Raw genomic sequence first — 27697 nt, 5'->3', positions numbered from 1 at the left:
CTATCTAGAAGGCACTTCCACGAACGAATAAAAAAAATATTGTAAGCAACTACCCATAAAATAAAACCTGATTAGGTAGGTTACACTCGCAGTGCAAACAGTACCAAACACATCTTTATATTTGACTTAAGACTGTGAATTGTTCATCAAAATTTTAAATTTTCTTCTACTATTGTTCTTCTAAAGTGCTATTTTAGTGACTTCACTCGTGCTTTCAGAATCCACAGAAGTAGATTGCACAGGGTGGTATAAATTTCCATAGAATTCCTTCATTAGTCAATTGTTTTAGTATGGTACACCTTTCTTCTGTTTTTCAAGTAACACTTACTCCTTACTTGCACCAATAAAATTTATATTACTGTCAAACCAAATGATAGCAGGCCGTCTGATCATTGAAATAAAGGGTCTTACAGCTGCTAAAAATGTTTACTAGAGAGGTATCATACTAATTCAAAGTGCACTAGCTTCATTATAAGGTCATTGTGAAGTCTCCCATTTAAAATGACTTCATTCCAATCAGAAATTAAATACATGATCAAAATACAATAATTAATCAAAAATCAGAAATACAATAATTAACGAAGACCAAAAAACTAATTTACAATATTATGTTGCAACGTTCTGGGAATATTAAAAAATATTATCTGATCATCATGAACAATTTTTTCGGAGTAATTCCGGACTAAGTTTCATTAACAAAAAAATTGTAAAAATCGAATCTCAATAAGTAATTTTTCAATATATTTTTATATGTTTAATGACAACATTATAAGTGACGAGTTGAAACCAATAACATGCTATGTGCCATAAAATTTATTTTAAGTAATTCATGAAAAAAATTCTTAATAAAAATGTAAAACGCTCAAATAACTTATACCTGTAGCAATTCATGAAAAAATTTACATTTTTTCGCAGCCCCTTACGTTTACAAAAGATATGTTTATTTTTTTTTTTTTTATAAATAGCCTTTATTTAAAAATATTATGGCTCAACAATTAAAATGTAAAACAACAGTAAATATTACAAATATATACAGTTACAACAAAAAAGTAACAGGAAAGAAAACAAAAGTGTAATAAAATTATTTACAAGAGATATTCATGTTATGAGTTAAAAATAAAATGAAATATAATACAAATTACTATAGTCAATCATTGCAAGTAAGTTAAATGGAGCAACCAGCACACAAAAGAATAGGTATAATTGAGTTAATAATGAACACATTACCAGAATTAAGGATTAGGATTAGTGATACCATGAGTGGCTAGGAAGTTGAATAACAAGAACCTATTGGAATTTAGAGCAAGACAAAATATTAAAAAATGAGGGGAATCTTCTTTATAAATTCCTCTTCGTGAATGTGGCAGAGAGGAACAGAATTAAGGTGAAGTTTGAAGGCGAAATTGATTAGAAGATTGTGACCAACTCTTAAGCGGGAGAAAGCGGCGATAGATTTGCAGGGGAGATCAAGACGATGGAACCAGGGGAAATTTGAGGGATATGGGGTTATTGATCGATGCCATTGAGCAAAATATGAGGCAAGTGAGGACCATTTGGTTGACCAAGCATTAGATAAGGAAAGATTTAAAATATGATAAGAGGCATCGGATTTTAAAAGAAAAGAAGAGATGAAGTACGCACAACCTACTTTAAGGGACGTGACGGACCCATTAGTGAAAATTAAGCAGAAGTTTGGAAAGTTTTCGTAAATATAAGAATTGAAAAGGTTGAGGGAAGAAAATGAAGGCTTAAAGTGGTAGTTACATAAGATAAGTTAGGCAAAATGGTACTTATAAGGGAAGTAAGAGGGCATCGAAAGGACTATCATAAATAAGGAGCCTACTATGCGATTTTTGAAAAGCATTGACCAAAGTAGTAAGTGATGTACATAGAGAAACAAGTATAGGTTAAGTTTTGGAGACATAGCGCCAACACACCTGAACTGACTTGAATGTATCAAAAAATTATTGAGTTATGAAAAGCTAAAGATTTCAGTAAAAATTTTCCAGCTAGACGGCTACATCTAATTTCAATAGGGGGCAATAATATTTTAGTTTAAGACTAAGAAGCGGTGTAAAATTTAGGGCACCGATAACGGATGCGTAAGCAAGATTCAAATAAAGTATTTAATTTTTTACGATGGCATAAAGAAGCAGAGGAAAAATGAAATGCGCCGTAGTTTATTTTGGCACTGATAATTGAATTGATGATTAATAGAAGAGAAGAAGGGTGACAGCCCCACAAGGTGCCAATAATGCCACGAAGGAAATTAGACCAACGCTATAAAAATGAGAAAAGATATTGTAAATGAGGAACCCATCTTAACTTAGGATCTAGAATAAGACCTAGATATGTAACAGAGAATGAAGGGTAGAAAAAGTGTCCGTCTAGACAGACTTGAGAAATAATGAGGGACAGATATTTCCTTGTAAAAATAATGAATGTGTTTTTTTCTAGTGCTAAAGTGAAATAAGAAGAAAGGAGACTAGAGGAAAGAATAGATAATGAATTATTAAAGGTAGATATAGCGCTTGTAAGACAGCTGTCAGAGTAAAAGATAACAATATAATCTGCATAAAACAGAGAGGAACACCCATAAGAGAAAAGGTTATTACTAATAGGACTCATGTAAATATTAAAAAGAATGGATCTAAAGCAATTATCCTGAGGTAATCCTTTATACGTAGATCTAGAAACCGATAGTCCTAACGGGGAAGAAATAAAAAGGAGGCGATGAGAGAAAAAAGATGATAGAATATTATAAAGAAAAGGGGAACATTGATTGAGTATAAACGCTCGATAAGGGTGGGTATATGCACGAAATCGAAAACTCCTTTAATGTTGATAAAAATAGCTGGAAAAAAATTCTTTATTACAAAATGGCTCGTAGATAGGACCAATAAAAGAAGAAAGACAATTCATTGTACCCAAACCTCTCCTGAAAACAAAGAGATTATTAGGTAAGAGAGTGTTGTTTTCTAGAAACCAGTCTAGTCAAGACTTGATCATGAATCAACAGTTTTACAAAGTGAGGAGGAAAGAGTGATAGGTCGGAAAAAAGCTGGGGTAGATTGAAGTTTTGTATAGGAATAACATGAAAACATTTCCAAGAAGGAGTTATTAAGAATTAAACAATCGGTCCAAATAGAGTTTAATATGATTAGGAAATTATCAAGACCAAATTGGGGAAGATGTTTTAACATTAATGGAGAGATGCCATCAAGATCATAAGCAGAAGAAGCGCGTGAATAAAATGCTAATGTGAGCTCTTTAGAAGTAAACGGCATAGTTCAAGGGTGAGAAACAGAGTTATAAGTAGAGAGGAAAGGAATGGAGTAGGGGTTGATTCTTTAAAAGATGGAACATAAGAAGGAGGAACTTTATTACAGAATGATGGAAACCATGTTTTGTTAAGAGAAGAGGAACGGCGATTTACGCAGTTTTTAAACTCTCTAGCAGTTGACCATATGTGAGGGAAGGATGAAGATGGATTAAGAGACGAGCAAATAGAATGGCAAGTATCATTTTTTGCTATTTTTAAAGTGCGAGTTGTGGTAGAACAAATACGCCGATAGAAAATGAAATCTGAGACTGCACCAGTAAATCTGTACAATCCAAAGGCTTGAAAGAGTTCTTTAACGGCATTAGCACAGACAATAGAACACCATAATGGGGATGGAAGGAATATTTTTTAGTGCTTTTTTTTATAGGTACAGAGGAGTAAGCCGCATTTTTAAGTATAGTGACAAAAGTTTTATAGTCAATTAAAGGGCAGGATGAGAGAGAAAAGTTAAAAAGAAGAACAGTAGTGTAAGCTGAAGAAAAGCCCCAATTGGCTTCGTTTAAATTAAATAAGGGATAATGAGATTGGGGAGGAGGATCAGGAGCATAATTGGGGTAAAGCGAAGAGTAAGAAATTACAATAGGGTATTGGTTGCTACCATAGACGCAATCAAGAACAGACTAATGAAGAGACCAAGATAATGAAAGAGAAGTAAAAATAATATCAATAGCTGTGTCGGCAATAGGAGGGCGATTAGCGATAGTAGGGGAGCCGTCATTAATAATTCTTAAATTAAAAGAACAAATAGAAGAAAAAATAAAATTGCCATGATAATTACTGTCATGAAAACCCTATGTTGGATGGTGACCATTTAAGTCTCCACCTATAATGGTGTTAGGAGGAAACAAATAATTTGTTTAATTATTAAAGATAGAATTAATGAGTGATGGATGAGGGTTGGATAAGGGGGTAATATAAATAGACCAAAGACATACAGGAGAAGAATGTTTAGAGAAAGCAACGATACCATCAAGGTCAATTGAATGAATACGTAGAGAATTTAAAAGATTTTCGTTAATAGTAATAGGGGAAATTTGAATGGTGTAATTGGCAGCAATAGCCACTCCACCGTAACCATCCTGTCTATCAGAACGAATGAGGTTAAAATTACTGATGTGGTAGGACCGTTTGGGTAAAATCCAAGTCTTTGATTAAAGAGCAAAGGAGCATTTTTGTTCAGATAAGAGGTAAGAAAGGTCATGAGTGTGTGAAATAATACTGCGTATATTCTATTGTAAAATATTAAAGGCAGGACAGGAGTTCAAAGAATTATTGGCATTATTTAGAGTTGACATCATTAATTGTCTCTAAAAATTTGACGTTAAATAAGGAAAATTCAACAAAAGAACGGAGCGAGGCAAAAGAAGAAAGCGAGTTAGGATCGCAAATAAGGGACTAAGATAGTTGATCAACATAGGACGAAATCCAATTATTAATTTCATGTGTAGGGGAATTAATGGAGGATACGTAATTAAGGTAACTACTATTAGAGGAAACGGAGTGTTCATTATCAGTGTTGAGTAAGGGGAATGGGGGGTAAAAATTGGCGTTATGAATATTTGCAGCAGTTTTTTTTTTGTTTTTGTGCGAAAGAAGTATTGAGAGTAGGAAAAGAGGAGGTAAGTAAATTGCTATCTATTGTATGAGGTCTGGCTGGCTGTTCATTATTAATATTATTAGAATTTTTAACATTATTAATATTATTGTTCCTGTTAGAAGTATTATTATTTGTAACTTGTGCGTAGGAAAAGGCTGAGTTGATAATACCAGAACACTTAATTGCTGCGGCTTAAGAATAAAAAATATTGTTCACAGCCATAATTTTTTTATGACTTTTTGAATAGTTCATTCGACGCAAGACCGATCGGTTGAGGGGTGGTTTAAGTGACNGGAGTTCAAAGAATTATTGGCATTATTTAGAGTTGTCATCATTTTTGTATCAAAAAATACAGGAAGGCGGAGAAGTAGATATATCAGGGCAGAGTGACGTGGTGTGTTCTGCTAAGCCGCAGTGCCCGCAGCATTCTTTACTATGGCAAAATTTGTGTGTGTGACTGAAGCGAAGATATCTAGCGCACTGAACGGAGCTACGCGCGCTAGGCGAGACACCGAATAAAACATTGTTGATAGACTAAGTGGTTTTATGTGACCGGTATATGGAATAGATGGGTTATCTTTATGGTGTGTAACGTTTGAATTGATATTAGAATTATTGTTCAACGCACCATCGGTCATGATAACATCGTTTGGTGATGACGGTGGAGAGATGGAACCAGTTTTGGCTCTTTTTGCTGACGGCCTGGATGGCGATTTGAGGTTTTATTGAAGGTAACAAGCTCTCATTGGATAAATAATGTTTAGTTAAAGAGAGCGACTCCGGTCGTCAATGAGGGAAGATCGGCCCTCCTCCACCGGGGCCCGATTACACATTTAAAAGATCACTAAACGAGACATACAAAAAAAGAAAATAAATGTATTGAAAACGACAATCGACAGAAACAACTAATCTAGCGATAACAGCGGAAACAAGTTCGATAAAAGCGTCCGTACTTGCCGGTGGTCAAAACGCAACTAAAAAGATATGCTTAAATTTTAATAAACATTTTTGACCCCATGAGAGTATGACTACCACATCCGATATTTACAGACGTCGTATGCTTACAACACCAACAAACACACAAACGATAATACACTAAAACACCACCAACTAATTTATTAAAACAGTCATACTAATAATAATTAAGAACATTTTTCTGGTACTAACACAATTTTTAATTTTTGGTACATAGCACGTTGTTGATTTCAAGTCTGCAATTATTAATTAAAATTGAAACTTTATTTTTTTATCATACATTTTTTACTGTTTTAGATATTTTGTTAGAAAAAGCAAATAATAATAAAGGTATGATAAATGATTATGCTTTATTTTATACAAAGTTTTCTCATTAACTTAAATCAAATTTAAGAATGAATTGAACATTTAAACAAAAATAAGTTCAAAATAACACAGAATGGAACATTTATCATATAAAATAGTTAATGTTACATAAATAATTTAAATTAGATTTATACAAAAATCCTCTGTCCCCCCAAAAAAATAAAAAAAATAAACTACATTTCAAAATATATTTAAATTTTATAAATTGTATAAAAGGATATCTTTTTTTCCCCATTCTAATTCCCTATCAATATTAATGTAAAATATTATTATAATCTTTTTTGTAAAATCTAAGAAAATATTAATTATTTCATTCCATTAGAAATGTGGCGGTCGAATGTTCTAGAATGTTCGGCCGCCGCCGCCTCTAGAAGATTCGTCGCTCTACATAAGCGTGTGGCGGTCGAATGTTCTAGAGCGTTCCGCCGCCGCCTCTAGAAGATTCCTCTGACTATTTAAGGGCAAGATCGTCGCTCCAGTCAATCAATCGATCAGTCAATCACTTACGCATTCTGTCTTAAACGCGCTTCGTCTCTCGCTGTTATTTGTTAGTTCGTTGTAATATAGTATAGTTGCTATTAAACCGTAAAAGTGTTTATTACTTCTATATATTACACCTCGCTACAGAAATAATTACACAAATGAAATATTAAGACATCTTAAATTAAATTAATATGACGATTACTATAATGATATAGATATCATTATGTTTCTAGGCTTTATCGAGAACAAATCGTTCAATTATTTACTGTACATGACCATTTAAATATTTTTACTGAATTTGAAATTTTTTAATAACTGACTATTATTGAATATTTTTGTATTTTATTATTATGACAAAGATTAATAACTGTTGATGAAAGTCATTTTAAATAGACAGTTATTACATTTTTAAATTGGTGTATTTATCTTATAAACTAAAAGATTTAGTTTTGGTAATTATTAAAGCTTTTTTAATAATATTAATGTAATTTAAAATAAGTGTTAAATTTTCAGGATTAATATAAATAAGTGATTTNTCCTCTGTCCCCCCGAAAAAATAAAAAAAAAATAAACTACATTTCAAAATATATTTAAAATTTTATAAATTGTATAAAAGGATATCTTTTTTTCCCCATTCTAATTCCCTAACAATATTAATGTTAAATATTATTATAATCTTTTTTGTAAAATCTAAGAAAATATTAATTATTTCATTCCATTAGAAATAATTACACAAATAAAATATTAAGACATCTTAAATTAAATTAATATGACGATTACTATAATGATATAGATATCATTCTGTTTCTAGGCTTTATCGAGAACAAATCGTTCAATTATTTACTGTACATGACCATTTAAATATTTTTACTGAATTTGAAATTTTTTAATAACTGACTATTATTGAATATTTTTGTATTTTATTATTATGACAAAGATTAATAACTGTTGATGAAAGTCATTTTAAATAGACAGTTATTACATTTTTAAATTGGTGTATTTATCTTATAAACTAAAAGATTTAATTTTGGTGATTATTAAAGTCTTTTTAATAATATTAATGTAATTTAAAATAAGTGTTACATTTTCAGGATTAATATAAATAAGTGATTTTAGTATTTTCATAATAAAATTAATGACAATAATGACATTAATCATTAATCATTGTTTTAATTAAATTGTAATTTTTAAAAAATAGATCATATACACAAAGCATAATATTTATAAATAATCAATTTAACTATTTGATAGGTAAATGTAAATAATTCAAAAAGACTTTTGAAATTTTAAATAATATAATAGTAATTGATATGTCATGTTTCTATAAGAATAATCTTTAACTTCATTAAGAATAAATTTCGTATATCATTTTATTGGATTTTAAATGAAGATAAACTAACCAAGTAAAATTTGTTTGGCATTTATTTAGCACGTTTTTTTTTATTCCACAGTTTTTCCTTAACACGCTCAACGAATTAATTAGTACATTTATAAGAAGAAAATATATTAATTTATAGAATATGAAACCTCATATCAATATTAATTTATTTTGAATTCATAATACCAGTATCGTTAGTAATTACCTATATTCATAATAATTTCATTTGAACCTAACTTATTGGATTTTTATAAAAAATAAGAATTTCTCTATAAAAACTAAAAACACAAAATAAAAACTCCACCACACCACATTTTCTATACAATTTTTATACAAATAGAACGGCTACTTGATTTTTTTACAAAACGTGGGACGAACAAGTAGTACATTTTATATCGAATTATTTGGATAGTGTTTTATAAATAAAGTAAGTTTGTATACAATGTATGCAGATTTATTACTCTATATTATACAATAAAACCAAAAATAAAAATTCTTGCTAAAATAACCTCAAGTATTTCAGCTTTACAAAATATTAACTGATTTTTTTGCATTAGATTTAAAAAATCAGTTCATTATGGCTCTAAATTATTTTACACAGTACAATAAAGAACATAGTAAGTATTAAAAAAATTAATACATTTATGTAAACTTAAGTTTTACATTTAATTCAAATTTAAATATACTATTACATCGTTTTTTTTATGGAAAATTACATGAGTTTGTGTTTATCTCATTTTTATAATATTAGTTATCTTATTTTAATAGGTCACAATTTCGCTTAAAATCACTAATGTTAATGTTAATACTAGCTAATAAATTAAAAACTACTTTTATTTAAATAATTTAATGCAAACTGAATATTTCAGCCTAGCTAAATATACAAAATAATAATTAAGGTTACAACACCTCATAATTTTTTTAAATAATAATTCTTTAATAAAAATCTAGAGCATAAAATATAATTTATTTTTATGGACCATAATAGTAAGTAAATTTTAGGTGTTAAATAAAGTGTATACAATTTCTATAAACATGGGAAAACTTTAATTAAACACAGATATACATGTAAAGTTATAAGTTTCTATTTAAATAAAAATTTAAAGTATTAATAAATAAAAGCATGTAAAATAATAAAATTTCAATTAAGTAATAGTATAAGTACAATTACAGTAGTAATATATGCAAGTATAAAAGGGGATTTATTTTTTTGTAATTACAAAATATATGAAAGTGTATAGATAAATATATATACTAAATTTAAATAAAAAATCTAATTGGTTCACGTTAAGATTTGGACAATGTACAATGTACTAAATTAATAATTGGCATTTTAACAGCCCTGATTGAAAAAAAATGATACTATCACCCTCATACTAAAAAGTTTACATGTAAAACGTCAATTATCAAGTTGATTTAACAACCTCATAAATATAAGTATAGTTTAAATATATAACTGATAAATTAAATATTTTAAGTTTTTTAATTTAAAAAAATAATACTTAATGACTAAATTATTTTAATTAAATTTTTAAATTAAAACATTGAAATATGATATAACAAATTGTTGTGGCCATGAGAAAGTTACTTTTAAATATTTTGAATTATTTTAGTTTTTTATTTTACTTTATGTAAAACAAAAACTTATTAATCTCAAAACTTTAAAAAATTTTTAGCACAATTTATTTACTCGTACTAAATATAATTCTAGTTTAATATAGAAATATATGATCATTTAAAATTTAAGCTTTAAAAACAAAATCCAAATTCAAGGATTATTGTGAAACATTTCTTAATTTTACTAAAACATTTTAAATAATTGGGTTTTTTTTTTTTAATGACATGTCACATTTTAGACTAAAACTATGAAATTAAACAACATTAAGAAAAATCTTGCTGCAATAACAGAAATTCATTTGAAGTGAAACTGATAGAATATTAGGTTTATATTGGGATACAATTTTAAAAAATACACTTAAAAATTCTATTTTCAATTGAAATGAATTAATTTTATTTTTCTATGTGAAATAAGATATAATAGGCTTATGGAAAATGAAATAAGTGATCGATGATGATAAGTTTTCGATGGGATGTTATTAATATATCGAGTGAAAATTGAATCTGTTGTGGTTCCTGATCGAGTTGTTTGAGTTATTGTATCATTATTCATTGATAAATAAAGATTTTCACGTAAAAAATTTTTTTATGGTTCTGATCTATCTGATGCGAAATTAACATTAAAGTCTCCACTCAGAATCATAGGGAATTTATCTTCTCCCTTGCCGAGTAATGCTGCATCTTCTGTAATATAGGTAAACAGCGATCTATTTAAAAAATAAACTAAATAATCTATTTTTTGATTTGGTGAGATATAAATTGCTACAATAATGATGATTTGTTCCTTTTGTCTTAAAAACTCAACAACACAAAAATCACCTACTGGAGTACTTTTAGAACTAAATAACTGTGATTGTCCTAATGTCATCTCAATCGATGGAGTGACAATATTAACTATATCGCATGACGATGATAAATAGCTACTTTTCCAGATTTACGTTTGGTCGCTTATATTTAATGATACAGCGAATATTAGGGATTATAGTATTCTCGTTTTTATATTCTTAGGTCTCGAAAAAAATTAACGTTTACGAATTTTGAATGACGATATCAAGGATGTCTAATGAATGAGCTTGGTGACTTTGACAATTTAGACTATGAATTGGTATTTCCGATTGGTCCTTAAGATAATCGTTTATTAGTTTGTCAATTGTGAATAAAGAGCGAGTGGAAAGTCTTGTAAATTAATCACGAAGGCGCTTTGTGGAATCAGATGTTATCCTTCCATGACAAAACGTCAAATCTTCATTATTTTTAGTAATATTGAACAGTTCGTGAAGATCAGCAACTCGTGATAAATCTACATATAGCAATGATTTTTGTCGTATTCATACACCACTTCAGCATAAAAGTTTCCTTGCAATTTTTGAATAGTCGTCACATAAGCACAGATTACAGGCAAGTGTGAACGCTTTACACAGATGGTTTTGCTTTGATTCAAATTAATGGTAGGTGATCTCCTAGAGATTGGAACTGCTGTTCGGCTAATGTTATTTGCGGTCATATGACCAGTAACTTTTCTCTTAATTTTATTTCCAGTATTCGGATAATGAGGAAAATCGAGCCAAACAACAGTCACTTCTCCAGCTTCATTTCATTCAAGATGGACTAGCTTTCCCACCGCAATATTAGCCAAACCATTAGATACGTCAATATTGGTTATTATCAAATAACGGATATTTTTGACAAATATTGATTTATATGATAACCCACCTATATCGATAAATGACATATAATGGAGCTTTGTCGCAAGAGAGCTTCCTGATTTGCTGATGAACAACCAATGTAAATATATTTTGCTGTTGAAACAGCCTTTTCTCTGGTAACATTTAAAATTTGGTGTTTGTACTTATTAACTGAGTGGTTAATGTTAAATACGCGAATTCCACTTGGACAAAGTATATCAACATCAGCTTTAGGAAAAAATTTTGATTGTATTAGAGTCAGTTCAAGATCATCAAGCCTATCACCATTACCAATTTTAGTCAGGATAGATGGGAATGGTACATTAGCCTGTCTCATGACTTGATCTAGCTCATAAAATTGAAGGCCCTTCTATAAAATTTTCCCAAAAATATTTCTTTTTGTTGGCAGATAGATTGAAGTCGCTCAAACTGGTGGTAGCTGATGCAAGTCACCGATGAAAATAACATCCAATCCTCTAAAATTTTCCTTGAAATTGCATGTGATTTGCTGCAGACGTTCGTTGATTTTGATTAACAATTCAGCGCCAATCATACTTATTTAATCGATAATGATGACTTTAACATATTTAAACAACGTGCGATATTGATAGGTAATTTCCAAAGACAATGGCAACAATTTAGATACTGATATTTTAAATGCCGTATAAACTGTGGTTCCATTCATCACTACTGCAGCTTTACTCGTTGAAGTATACATGCACAAGTGGCCATCATTATCCGTATAACGGTTATAAATTTCCATTAGTAATTTTATAACAAACGTTTTTGCACATCCAGAAGAGCCAATGAAAAATATTTGAAGTATCACAAGGTTTAAAGACAAAAGGTTACTAATTATCGCCATCAAAATTCCTCTTTGCTTTTCGTTTGATTTACGCATAAGCTCATAAAACTCATCATTATTCATTAAATTTTCTCGTTTGTTTGCAATAGCAACAAGTTTATTTAATACAGCCAAACGAATGTCACTGTTTACGTCTGCATTAGGATCATTATACAACAACTCGATTGGATTAGGCTCAGGAACATGTCTACCTCGTGTGCATCATCGTTGTCGAGAAATTCTTCTTCACGACATGAATTCTTGCAAATCTCATTAGTTTTTTCAATGTCCAACGAAGCTACAAATTCTTTCTAGCGACCAACAATAATTTGTTCTTGACTGTTATAATGCGAAGCTGTTTCCTTTTTATATACGTACTATCTGAGCCAACTGTATAGTTTACAACAAATTGAGCTAACAAAATTTCTTCCAATTCTTTGTGTCTTTTTTCATACTTATCAAACCAATTCTTATTCCAAATGTCTGTGGAAACCCCATCGATGTCCATTTGATCTAGTTCTTTATTAGTTTATCTTATATGTTTTCGTTCAAAAAGGTCATAGTGTTGGAATAATTACAGTAACGATTGAACTTTTGGACATGGGTTCCCGTAATTAATACCACGCAGCTTCTTAACTTAACATTTCTGTACTGTAGAGCATATAGACAACAATTCGTCTTGTTACATCAACAATACCAAACTCTGGATGTTCATCCATAATTTCAATAATTAGTTTTTGAAGTTAACTAATACCTCTATTGGTTTTATTTACGTACTCAGATACTTAATTAGTGCAGAAATACTCATCGGTAATAAATTAAATGCCCATGTTATATTTCATGAAATTAAATACAAAATATAAAGGCTTTTTATTATGGTATCAATAGAGACTGGTATGTTGATAATTTGCCCTTAAATGACATATTGGCCATTTACATGTCTCAACCTACTATTATGCATAAATGGAAGTCGTGGAGAAGTTAGTCTTTCTGGAACCAAGTTTAATAACGGTAAATTATCAGACATGGTTGGATATTCAAAACCATTGTATATCGCTATTGTGGAAATCTTATTTTTATTCAATGAGGCTCAGCGCGTGTTGCACAAATAAATATTTTTCATTAGAATATTTAGTATAATAGTATTCACGATATTTTCATGAAATGAAGAGGCAAGTCTTAACTCGTTTAAGAAACACAATCTATCACACACAAAACAAGCATAACCATATGGATTATTGGTGAATTTTATTTCCAATTCTCTATGGGCTCGTTGAATTTAACGAAAATTACTGTATGGCATAATGAAATTATCATCATAGACACTTTCGTCATTGTCAGTTAATAATTTATTTTCACTGAAACTGTTATCATTGTTTGTATGAATTTGATCCTCATCCAAATTCGCTACAGCTACAATTTCATCATAAACAACCAAATCGTTGTAAACGTCATCAAGTTGATATTTCGGTTATTTCGTATCAGAAGCTTCGTCAGCACAATGCCAATTGAATATGCGGTTTTTAAATTAAAAAAAAAAAAAAAAATAGGGTTCAAAAAAACGCTGGATAATATTTTTTTGAACCCTCTATAAAGAACTTTCACTTCAAAAAAAAAAAATGTTCTTAAGCTTACATAAGTTTATCAAGGGCTGGATTTTTTTTCTTCAATTTTCTTCAACACTTAATATCAAAATTATAAATTCTTCAATTTTTAATTTTCATGTAGTATGAAATAGTTAAATGTACAATTATATATTGCATAAAATTATGATTATTTAATTTTTTTTTTATTGACATTTTACACAACATATGCCATTTATCAGCAGATTTCATGTAATTCTGAGAAAAAAATTAAGTGCATCTTTACTTGTTTCAATCTACAAGCATTTAGACAATTTTAGCTAAGGACACCGAGTAAAAATACTTGACAAATTCAAATATATGGACTTATCTGCGATAAAACAAGAATATACTCATTAATTTTTGGATTTTATTTATTAAATAAATTTGAGATAATAACTTTACCTGATGAAACGTTTAAAATCACAACCGCGATATGCATCAACAGCGTTTTTCAATAATAAATATTCTTCTATTTATTTAAACCAAAGTGATATTCATGTTTTTACGTTCAGTATTTGAATGATCACATAGGAAATGATACACTTAGTATAAACATAAACCAAGGATGCATCATTACAATAAAAAAAGTTCACATTTGTATGATTAAGGTTATTTTACACAAACGCCTGTTTAAATAATTAATAGACTAGAATCTTAGAACTCTTACTTCTTTTTTCTATAACATCGTATACCGTAAACATTCGTTTTTACAACAACGTAGTCTCTAAAAACCACTATAACCTCCCTTATTTAACAATAAAGCAATAATTGGCAGTAACCGACATATTACTATAAGTAGCACATAAACGCTACAATTATCTACCAGTATTTATAGTCCCACTTATTTTATACATGAATATAATATTTTTTTATAAATTATATAACCTAACAAATGTTAATATATTATAGAATTATTGTATAGAATGTTATCAATTTTGAAATGTGTAAGCTCCTTTTTTTGAGCGCTTGTTGAAAAAATAGTAAAAATTAAATTATCAACAAAATTTTAATCATTTTTAATTTAAATTTTATAATATTTACCAAAAAAATTATACATAATTTTATAAAAATTTAAGTTGAAAATGCCTAAAAAATCGTGAAATATTAAATTTATTAAATATTTTTTGTATCAGAATTGGCCACCTAAAATAAATAGTTAACTCACAGTGGTCTAAAAACGTAAAAGTTGCACATAGCACGTTCAACGTGTAATTTTTTATAATATTTTTTGGCATTTTTTCTGTAAATTTTATACTGCATCTTCCTTGTCTGATAACTATGCTGATATAACAAAGGTAATAAACATTAATAATTATCAGTAAAGTTGTATATGTAGCTAAGGCTTAATAGATTCATTGTGCAAACGTTTGAAGTTTATCATTATCAACGCGAAATTTTATTGAGATTTACGTGCATAAATTTAATATAAATTTTACTATCAATAAATTGACAATAATATTGACAATGATAAATAAGGTTATTCACAACAATATTTGTTTTTAGATATTTAATATGCTTTATTAATTGCCTTAATATTTTGATAATAATTTGTTCAAAGGTACATGGGCGAAATTCATTTTTCCATGTAGAGGTATGCTATTATGTAAACATTAATTTGAAACAATCAAGTTCACATTCAATAAAAAAAAAATAAATAAATTACCTAAAACACTGTATGATTTCAGCCAAACCAGAGGGCCTACTAATTACCCACTGCCCAGGGGGAACACTGGACAGTGACCTAGTAGCCGCGCCAAACAAGATAGTACTTGTTGACGGAGCTACTAGGTTTTGATAAAAAAAAACAAATATTAATAAAAATGAGGAAAAAAAACATGCCATGTATAATATAATAACATTTTTTTTTTTAATTATTGAAGATTTTTAATATATATACATATTCATAAAGGAAAAATAAAAAAAGAAGAAAAAGAGCGGTGCTAGATACACAAAATTAAAAAGGGGGTTTCTTGTTGATACTTGTTGTTGTTTGTTGATTGTTTGGAGGAGTGACGGCCCACCACCGGCCATAGTTGTGTCTCACATCATCATCATCTCGACGTTTATTTTAACAAAAAAAACGGAGGACAAAAAAAATACACAGCCTGGTTGACACCAAAGTAGACGGCAGTTCGACTCAACGTTTATTTTAATAAAAAAAAACGGAGGACAAAAAAAATAAATGTAAAAAAAAAAAACGTGGTTTTCACAATAAAAATTATATAAAGAAAACACGACTTGCCGCCTCGGCAGTATAGGTAAAAAAAAAAATCTGTTGTAGCGGCATTTGTGTAGTGGCCGGTGATCGTGACACCGGGTGGTGATGACACCAACTTTGACACGTCCATTGGGGGGAAATACAACAATATGGGTATAGGTGCATAGTGTACGGTCAGCTAATGACGATAGGATGACAGATATCGGACCGGTTGGCAAGTGGAGGTTATCATATACAAAATTATTAAAATACTTTACACCTACTGCACACACATCTAATTGATAAGATTTATATATTAAAAAAAACTTGTATAAATTCTGCTACATTACAACACTTATTTTAGTTAAGTTGTTACCATTACAAGTTAAAATCTGAAAGTATCTTTTTCAAACCCTTTTTTTTCACGGTAGACATAATGTCAGCCGCCGTAGAACTACCGAGAGGAAATGCTTCAGGGTGACCAACGTATAAAACTCACACCACCATGTTGTGACTCAGCCAGAAATTAATCAAGAGCTGAATCACAACACGACGTCACCTCCCCCGTTAGCCCGATATCAGAGTGGAATCCGTTGTCCAGGTCGCACCACGTAGAGTTGAGGTAGGGCTTTGCTGTGTGTTGGTACATAATTCACAAACACAAAGAACACACACACATACAAGGAGGTATTCCCGAGCGAAACAGCCATACCCATGACACCGGAATCACCGCTCTAAGCGAAACTGAAGTCTCACCCGGCAGCGCAACCACCGAATCCAGGGGTCACACGGACTACCTCTAAGTTCTCGGCTCCCGGCGCCTGCCGAAGCGCCTGGCCAACGTCTTCCATCGTGGTCTCCGGTGCGATGACCCGTATGGTAATCTCCACAGGTTTTCCGATGGTGGTCACCACCGCAGCATCTCCCAAAGCGCTCTGTGCGGCTTCAGCAAGCTCGAATTGTCCTCTCGGAACCCGTAGCCTAATGTCACCTTGCCTGGTTCTCTTGAATGCCGTAACCGTCAGCCCAAGGGCCTGGATGTCCACGCTGGCCACGAGGTTAAACGCGACTTCTATGTAAGACCGATAACCCTTGAGCTTCACCAGTACGGCTTTCGGGTTGAGGCAACAGCTTGCCTCGCACTTTGCCTAACGTTTTGTTTTTAGTAACGTTGTTGTTTACGGCATTCTTGACAATTCCGTCTTCCATTCCTACACCGGCAATTGTTTATTATGTTGATTATAGCCTCTTCGTATATTGAATTATTATTGGTGTTGTTGGTTGATTTTCTTTTTGTCTGGTGTATGATAGATAACCAAGTTTTGCTTATTTTCCATCCTTCTTCTCTGTTGAAATTTTCCGGACATTTTTCAATTTTTATTGCTTCCTTGTACATCCGTTTGACAAAATGAGTTTCTTTGTTTAGTATTTTTACTTTATTTAATTGGATGTCATGTCCTCTGTTTTTGGCATGTTCAGCTACTGCAGATATTTCTGTTCTTAGGTACCCCACGTCTTTTTCATGATCTTTTATTCTTGCTTCAATAGCTCTTCCTGTTTGTCCAATGTAAGATTTACCACATGAACACGGATATTTCATATACTCCTGGTGTTTACATCTTTAGCAGTTTATCTTTCGGATTTTGGAGTAGTGATCCTGTAACTGTGTTTGGTTTGAAAACGGTTCATAATTTGAATTTTTGTGCGATTCTTGTTATGCGGACGGTAATTTCCTGTATGTACGGCAGTATTAATGTTCCTTTCTTTTCATCTTCATTGTTACACGTTGCATTTTTTCATTTCTCTGCTTTTCTCATTCCTTTATTAATGTTTTTAATTATGCATCCATTATTATTTAGTGCTTGAAGAAAATATGTTTTTTCATCATTCACGTGGTCTTCATCAGCAATTCTGTCGGCTCTTGTTGCTATTGTGTGTAATAATACCATTTTCTGTGAGGGGCAATGGTGTGAATCAGCATGTAAATATCTATCTGTATGTTCTTTTTCTATACACTCCTGTGCCAAATTTTCCATTAGGTTGTTTTTTAATATTACATCCAGGAATGACAATTTACGGTTTTCCACAATTTCCATTTTGAACTGTATGTTGGCGTGTATACTGTTTAAATTTTGCAGGAAAGATTGTAGTTTGTCCACGCCATGTTGCCATAAAACGAATGTATCATCTACATATCGCAACTACATTTTTGGTTTTTGAGTTACGTGCTCATTGCTTCCGCTTCAATCCATTCCATGAATTTGTTGGCAAATAATGGTGCTAGTCTTGATCCCTTTACCATTCCATCAGTTTGTTCGCAGATTGTGACTTTTTATGTGAAAACTGTTGTTTTGGTGAAATGAGTCCGAAATGTCAGAACTCAAATGTAAACATGGATAAATCTATAAGCACTTCAATCAACAAGACAATCCATGAAATATTTGACATATTCATTTTTGTCAACTTTTGAAGAAAGATCTCATTGTCACAATGGTTTTTAGCTGTAGTAGATTTGCACTAAGATCGTTAAAGGATAAATCACAATTAACACAAATCCAATTATAAACTATTTAACCTTTTAACCCAACCTAACTTAATGTAAGAAATCTAAACATGAAGCAATAATGTATCGACTTAATGTATCATTATTTATTTTATAGGAAATCGACTTCCATATGAAACAGGTGTGTTAAATCTCCTTCAATAAGTTTATTCAGTTTTTAAGCTTAAATTGTTTTAATTAGAAAAAAAAACTTAAATTTTATAACATATTTGTTTATCCCTTTTTAATACTTATGATTTTAAAATTACATCTTTTTATAATAAATACGTTTAGAATTATAAATATGGACGAGAACAATATCATTAACTAATAAACTTAGTAAAATTTTTACTATTAAATATATTATTTATAATATTATTAATATTAAATTATTGAATATCAATTTCATACTAAATTTCGTTATTATCATAAGTATTTATTAAATATTTTACTTATAAATCAAAGAACTACTAATAAAGATGTAATTAAGGAAATAGTAGTTTATTTTGCTTTTAAAATAATCCATCAATTTCTTAAATTATAACACTATTTACAGATTTGCATAGAAGCGTTTCTTATGATAGAGATTTTAATCACAAATACATTTTACTATTTTCTCTTTTTAAATTTTTCTGATTTTAATAATTAAATTATTAATATATTTTTGTTACACTGATTCTGATGTAATATTTGTCTTGCAAACACTTATCGTGCATAGCGTAGCCGGACTGCTACCAGAATCAGTGACCTACTTTAAGAATGGCCCAAAGAGGCTTACGCACCGGACCCCAGGTCTGGGACGAAGCCTAGTAAAAAATATTTTTAATGTATAATTAGGTAATGGAAGAACTCCTACCAGAAAGAGTGGGCTACTTAAGAGAACGGTTAAAAGTGGCTTGTGCGCCAAAGGCGCATCAGTCTTGTAGGGCTCCAGCTAAGCGAACCCTAGTATATATATACATATTTGTGGAAGTAATACTTATCAATCATACAAATCGTTGTATTTTTTTTTTTTGCCTTAAATTGTAGTATAGCATGGGTATTATCAAATGGAAACATTTATCACTTAAAATTTAACGTGACAGATTTAAAAAAATATATTATTTTGTCAGATTTACATTTTGAAGGGGCGGAATTACATAATAATTATATTATCATAATTTTACATATCTTTCACAAAAAAACCAAATCATTTTTTTTTTTTTTGATAATCGGTGTTTGAACGGAACGCCCGGTTATAATGTGCGGGTTAGTTAACGTCCAGTTGGGTTATCTAATTATGCCGAAGAAAGAAATAGGGAGTGGACTGTATATAAAACTCGATGTCGTACAACGATCGCGTACGTATTCATCCAACGCAATGAATCGCTCACACAACCGGTGGTGGTAGTGCGAGAGACGTTATCAGTCATAGAAATACGATATAGCAAAACGCCCTCTCGTAATGCGTACCCAACAATCGGTATAATTGCGTGTTTTAAAATAACACATAATTTTCTTAGAAAACCTTTTTTTTTAAGTTATTTTTGTTTTGGAATTTTTTTTTTTCTAGATTGTTTTACAAAAAAATTAATAAAATCCCATATTAAATGTATATTTTAAACCATAATAACAAAAAAACAATATTTGAAAAAGCTGTTACTTTTAAACTAATGATTTTTCCAAATTTTTTCAAACACTAGAAATCTGCATGTAAAAACAAACTTTTTGAAGAAAAAAAATTTGGATTTAAGAGAGGTGTAGTAAAATGAATCTGTTCCTTTTGTTACAATGACTCTGATGTAAAAAAATTTCTTCAAAACACTTATTGTGCCTAACATAGCCGTGTACTTCTACCGGAATTAATGACCTACTTATAAGAACGGCCTTATGAGCCTTACGCATCGCAGGGCTTCGGGTCTGGGGTGATGCCTTAACTAAATCGACCCTAGTAAAAAATGTTTTTTTTTTATATAATTAGGTAGTAGAGAAAAACTCTAATTCTGGTTTATTGTTAAAAAAATTAATTGATTATAAATAATTTTATCTTAGATGAACATCTTAACGATAGATTGAAACATGAGAAAATGCTTCAAGATCATTTATTCACAAAATGTAAGTTATCGTTTCAATAAAAATTGTAAATTGATTTATATTACAATACATAATGTAAATTATATAATACTGCGCCATACTATATCTATATTTTATCTAATGTACTTTAATAAATTCATAAAAATTATACAATAAAAAAAATAGTTTCTTTAATTTGTTTGATTTTCTACAAAATACAATGGCAAATTAAATTTTTTTTTGACTTTTGTGGTAACGTTACCACATTAATATCCATTTATTATTAAATTAATATCCAAGCAGATATTTGTATTAAGTACCAATATTGATAATGAGTCAGGTATATCACCATGACTGGTACTAACCATTAGCTAATCGATACTAATATAGTACTGGCTGGCGTCTTGTCTAAGTACTGATCCTGTATTAGTAACAGTACTTTGTTACCATTGCTGTCAGAGTATTGGCACTATCCTAGTTATTATAGTGACTCCTATGTTAAAAATGCTAGTACGGGTGCAGTATTGCACCTATTGAAAATTTCTGATTGATATAGAGTACAACCGGCTTATATACAAATAAAAAATATTTATTCCAAAATCTTTTATTTACTAAGTCATTTAATATATTAATAGGCTTATACTAGAATAAAAGATTAAGCACTGATTCAGAATATGATATCCGAAATAATAAAAATTATAACCACTTAAATAGCCAATGAAATATCACCAAAGACCAGTAGAAAAATATCGCATGGAGTGCAAAAATTATTAACGACTGTTTAAGTCATGCAGAAAATCCCTACAACCATGATTTTGAATTGTACGATCTTCCATCTAGAATTTATTCGACAGCCTAATTTTTTACTTAAAATAATACTATTAAAAAGAAAGAAATGTATTTTAAAATTCTATTTTAATGTATATTTTCCAACCCCTTCCACCAAAAAAAATGTTTATAGACTCACTTGCTACATCCCTTATTATGGTCTAATATCAACCAATAAACCTATTTTATAATATCTTCTTTACTAGAAAATGTATAACATTATTATCGATATTATTAGCTATTTGAAATATGCCTAAAAATGATCAGACAACACATTTTATTTCCCTATTCGCGTACTACATAAAACAAATTTACTCCCTCAAAAAAACGGTTTTTTTTTTAGAATTCTGTTTGCAACAATTGCAGCAGAATTGATTTTATATTGACAAAAATTCAAATGCATTAACAGATTTAGTAAATAGGATTGTATGATTCGCGTTAATTATTTTGTTAATGACACGTTTAATCACGGATGCTTAATAGCCTCCTGAGTCCTTTTCTGGTCGTCTCCGAATAGCATAATTTATTTACTAATAAAAAAATTATTTTACGTGTAAAACTTTTTTATTTTCAACTATTTCTTTTATTTAAGACGCAATTTTCAGTGTTTTGAAATTTACTGGGATTCCTGTTATTTGTTACGTCACCATTCATCTGAAATATAAACCTAAATTCTACACCCATCCTCAAAAATTTTCTTAATATTTTTTATCAACAATTTAAAAATAATTGTACGATTTTATTATTCACGTAGAAAATGTATAATACAATTTAAAAAAATATTATTAATTTGGTGTTTTGTTTATAGTAAATAAAGAAGGCCTTCCTGAGATTGATGGTAATATATTACGTGAATCAAATCTGTAGAATATATAACAATTTATATTTTGCTTTTATTTTAGTTTCAAAATTATCCTACAATGACGAAATAGAAAAACGGTTCGCTTTAATTAAGGCGTTAGTAGAAGACATGCTTGAAAAAGAATATAGTATGTAAAATTTAATAAACTATTATAAAGTATTAAAAATTAAAAAACCATTGATTACACAACACAATAGCCCTTTTTTATGTTTTTAATTTTTATAAGAATTCCATATAGAATTTTGACGCTGATACCGAAATTGTCTAATTTTTAAGATAATTATTAATTAGTAATTTAGCAAAAATTACACAGTAAAATCTCCATAAAAAATTTATTTATTTTTAACTTTCTTAAAATGATTTCATGATGTTTAATATGAGTCGTCTGAAATTTGAGACTGTTCCATCTCTAACTTTAAAGCTGAGTTTAAGTGTCATTATTCAAAAAATTAAGAAGCAGAATATTTGAGTGTAACTTTTATTTTTGTTTAATTGGCAACTATAAAATGTATTATTATAATATAACAAATAGATAATTTTAGAATAATTCTATTTAATTTAAATCAATTAATGATTTAAAAAATGTTAACATTGTGTATATTAAGTAAATATAAAACAAACTAATTATTTTTAACCCTTAAGCAGGCGCGTGGGGGTCTAGCATACCCCCATATGAATAAAAACGGATGTATTATATTGCATAATAAGTGTACATAGATATAAATTTAGAAGATGGTTTTTATTGTAATATTGAATAGATTTTCATAAATAAATACCTTCAAAAAAAAAAATGTATGACTTAAAATATCCATCAAAGTTGAAATGGGTCATATTGACCCCCACACGACTATGAACGTTATAATTTTTTTTTGGACTTGTATTTTTTTTCAAAATATCGTTTTATCGTAAATGCAATGTTATAATCGATATAATATTGTGGAATTGGGATTATGTGGGATCTGCCACCGACTGTGCAATTAAGTTTTAAAAATAAATAATCTATTGAGAATTTCCACTACTCGATGATACGGAACAAATACGAACTAAACATGTAATAAATACATCCCGTCGCAATGTGGACACATTGATTATCGGTGCCTCATTTACAATTACCACTATTCACATTTACCCCTCCTGACCCTACTCGTATTATAATAATTAAATTGTATTGTAATATTAATAATAAAAAAATTCAATTCAGAAAAATGATTATGTAAATGTAAATACACATAAAACTAGTAAATATAAGCCATGTTTCAGCTCAAAGAAATACAAGAAAAATTAATCAAAATACATTTTGTAATAGTAACAGCTTTTATTTACCGTCTAAAAAATAAGATATTGCAGTTAAAATTATTTTTTTCAAACCAAAATTTTTTAATGAAATTTTGAAAATTAAGTTTTTTTTTTTTCGTAATATAATTTTTAGTAATGCACATAATTTTGTCATTTATTTATTTTTTAATTTTAATTTTTTAATTTTTATCCATATTTATATATCATATGCTAACAAATAATGTCTTTGAATTAAAAAAAATGAACTTTTTTATACATATTTTATACTTTTTTAGAAAGGGGGTCTAATAGACCCCCACGCGACTATGAACGTTAAAAATAGGTACGCGCCTGCTTAAGGGTTAATACAAAAAAAAAAGGGAAAATCTCAAAATTCGCAACAAATAATGATTTTTTAATATACTTTTCTAGTGTTTTTTTATTTTGATGAAATAATTTAATATAATCTTATATTTTTTTAACGATAAATAGTACAGTATATTTAGATTTTATAATAAATCATTTTTAATAATTATAAGAGAGGTTTACAGGCGATTTGCTGAATACGCCTTGAATACACTTAATTAATAATTAGTAGTGTAATAGCAAAATGTCAAAGCCAGATAAGCGAATGAGCGTTAAAATTCCTTTTAGATTTTATATTGAAATTTTATTCATAAAATTTTTTTTATTATTTGTTGTTCTATGTTATTTAACAATTTAACAATTAATGGACAATATCATATTTTTTTGTTTTCTCGTTTAAAAGTCTGGTTCTAAACTACCTAGTTAAAGTTGTGTAGAAAAACTTATGTTGTTGGCTATAGTTCGAATCATTAAATTACACAAGTATAATTTTTAAAACTATTTTATCTCATACAAACTAACAACATAGCTACGTTGTAGCCCATATGACATTATATAACATTTCAATCGTCAAAAATATAACATAAACCTATTTTTCAAAATTATAGATTAATACTAAAATAAAATATTAAAATGAATTTCATATTAATTATTTATGGTTCATGATTTTTATAAATGTTTAAAAGTTATATAAATATAATATTTCCTAATATGGTTGTTTTATTAATAAAACATTTTCATTCATGGATACTTATTGAGTCAAACTATAACTATTTTGTTTTTTAGACGAAACAAAATTATGCGTAAACCGTTCCGTTGTGAAATGTGCATTGAAAGCTTATCTTGACTACATAAAGAATCCACTTATTTTAGAACAATTTGCCTATTGTGAGAATAGTGTATGCACTGTCGATCAGTATGCATTGGAAAATGATGATGATGAAATTTATGACTCCAATTATCATAACCTCCTTAAAAAATACACAATTCACGATTCTAATAAACATGAAGATCCTAATAAAGCCACGTCTTCAAAATGATATAATAATTTTTTTAAAAGAGCTAAATAAATTCATATAGCACTTCCACTACTCAACTTGATATTATAAAATAAAGACGTTAACTATAAAATATGTTATTATGCTTAATTAATGTCGTATTTCATTATCTATTAAATTGATTTTAAAACTATAATTAATAGTAATCTATAAACAAATTAAACTTTCAATGGCTACTACAAGCAATTATAAAAAATTAACAAAACTCAAAAATTAACTTTACATTGTAAACCCTTTAATTTATAGTCAACTCAAATATATATTTAATGTAGTAAAAAATCATTTTTAACTATTCAATTATATAAAAAATTTAATTTAANATTTCCTAATATGGTTGTTTTATTAATAAAACATTTTCATTCATGGATACTTATTGAGTCAAACTATAACTATTTTGTTTTTTAGACGAAACAAAATTATGCGTAAACCGTTCCGTTGTGAAATGTGCATTGAAAGCTTATCTTGACTACATAAAGAATCCACTTATTTTAGAACAATTTGCCTATTGTGAGAATAGTGTATGCACTGTCGATCAGTATGCATTGGAAAATGATGATGATGAAATTTATGACTCCAATTATCATAACCTCCTTAAAAAATACACAATTCACGATTCTAATAAACATGAAGATCCTAATAAAGCCACGCCTTCAAAATGGTATAATAATTGTTTTAAAAGAGCTAAATAAATTGCACTTCCACTACTCAACTTGATATTATAAAATAATGACGTTAACTATAAAATATGTTATTATGCTTAATTAATGTCGTATTTCATTATCTATTAAATTGATTTTAAAACTATAATTAATAGTAATCTATAAACAAATTAAACTTTCAATGGCTACTACAAGCAATTATAAAAAATTAACAAAACTCAAAAATTAACTTTACATTGTAAACCCTTTAATTTATAGTCAACTCAAATATATATTTAATGTAGTAAAAAATCATTTTTAACTATTCAATTATATAAAAAATTTAATTTAACGATCTCAATATTCTTAATACCTAATAATTCTAAACAGAAATTTACTAAGAGTGTAGCACTATACCAGGACTAGTTAGTACAGATACTGTTCTGGTGTTTTGAGTTGAATAGTTTAGTATAATTCTCAAATGATAACGATATTCTGTTTCGATTGCCAGTATTGGACCGATAATGAGTCAGATCAAGTTTATACTTGAAAAACAATAGCACAGTAACGATGGTGTACTAAGCCAATGCTGCGATAGTACTACTGATCAATACTGATCCTGTCCTGGCTTAATACTGTCCGGTATCAATGTTGTACTGGATATGTAAAGAAATCCAATGTGCGTCACGAGTACGTTATACACAACGAATGATAAATAATAACTGAATTATGATAAATAAGTTTACTACGTAATACTATACCCATCTTCTTTCCACAGACATCTATTGTTATAAGGGCGAATACTATTTTCAGGGGATGACATACGCTTATTTGCTGACTAATTTTTCACTGAATTGCTCATCAGAAAAATGTTATGAGCAAAACTAACTTTTTAACTTATTGATCACTGAGACTAAAATGGGACAAAATCGTCTACTTAATTGATTAGAATAACTGTCATGGAGGACAGAGTTCTTCAAAACCTCCTTTAGTTTTCAAATTTTAGATTAGAACCCCAAAGTTCGCCCCTAAAATTGTTATCATTGCGTGAGTACGAGAAGTGGCCACTCTTTAAACTCAAGCAATAATAACAATTTTTACTAAAACTGATGTTTTTAGAAAGATTTTGAAAAAAAAATTATTATGTTATCAAAAATAATATTTATATTATAAAATAATTAAAACATTTTCTCCGGCTCCTCCCTTCCCCAAGATAGTTGTTTCATTACATAATTTATAATTAAACAATTTTTATAACATTTTAAGCTGTTAGATGTATATATCACGTTCATGCTTTGATTTCGATTTATTTGAGTATTTTCCTCAAAAAAATAATTTAAACTAAATTATATTACTTTTTATGTATAGAATATTACCCACGTCTTTGGTATATCAAATACTACGAAACATACAAAACTGAATACAAATATGTTTCAATAGTTCATTTTAATCTAATAAATTATTACATTAAAAATATTAAAACTATTTTTTAAATTAAAAAAAATTCTTCTTGATATACTGTTACTTTCTAAATATCATTAACGTTAATATTTAATATTTTTACACTTGTGTATTGTACCCTACCTAGGATGAGACACGGTAACTTGAGTGGACTGTAAGTTATAATATGAATTAAAATGCACTTAACTTTTCCGAAATAACTACAATAATATAATTTAAGTTCTAGAATTTACAATTATTATTAAATTAATTATAAATCAATAGTGTTATAAAAATCATTAACAAATTTACATTTATGTGACACTTTATTCAACAACGGTTCAAACACTATTGAAATTACTTATCCAAAACATTAGTTGTCCACTTACTAATCAACTAAATAACGTAACACCACTAAAATAATACCATTATAATGCGGGTTCATAATAAGTGTTTATTTTTTAGCTTCGATGCGAAACGGAGAAGGTATTAATTTTACTATGATGTGTTTTTTTTTTTTTTTTTT

General features: G+C 29.0%; 1 protein-coding gene across 10 annotated transcripts in view; it reads left to right on the top strand.

Moving 5' to 3' along the window:
• LOC126904841 (uncharacterized) overlaps positions 1-25854 on the top strand; it is a 47872-nt gene extending 22018 nt beyond the window's left edge. For 2 of the 10 annotated variants that reach the window (XM_050684135.1, XM_050684131.1), the window contains 7 exons: positions 8700-8759; positions 15472-15504; positions 18771-18794; positions 20684-20746; positions 22341-22370; positions 22435-22521; positions 25499-25854. In XM_050684135.1, coding sequence (XP_050540092.1) covers positions 8700-8759; positions 15472-15504; positions 18771-18794; positions 20684-20746; positions 22341-22370; positions 22435-22521; positions 25499-25782 — 581 coding nt within the window. In that variant the 3' untranslated portion in view covers positions 25783-25854. Of the gene's footprint in view, positions 1-6212; positions 6246-8699; positions 8760-15453; positions 15505-18770; positions 18795-20683; positions 20747-22340; positions 22371-22434; positions 22522-24821; positions 25230-25498 lie in introns of those variants that run through there. The other 8 variants (XM_050684134.1, XM_050684129.1, XM_050684138.1 and 5 more) reach the window with 6 other exon arrangements.
• The last annotated feature ends 1843 nt before the right edge of the window (positions 25855-27697 follow it).

Source organism: Daktulosphaira vitifoliae, unplaced genomic scaffold, assembly GCF_025091365.1.
Source record: "Daktulosphaira vitifoliae isolate Bord-2020 unplaced genomic scaffold, ASM2509136v1 Scaffold_4, whole genome shotgun sequence".
NCBI lineage: Eukaryota > Metazoa > Arthropoda > Insecta > Hemiptera > Phylloxeridae > Daktulosphaira > Daktulosphaira vitifoliae.
The sequence above is the reverse complement of the archived record's forward strand: the minus strand, read 5'-3'. Positions and strand labels throughout refer to the sequence as shown.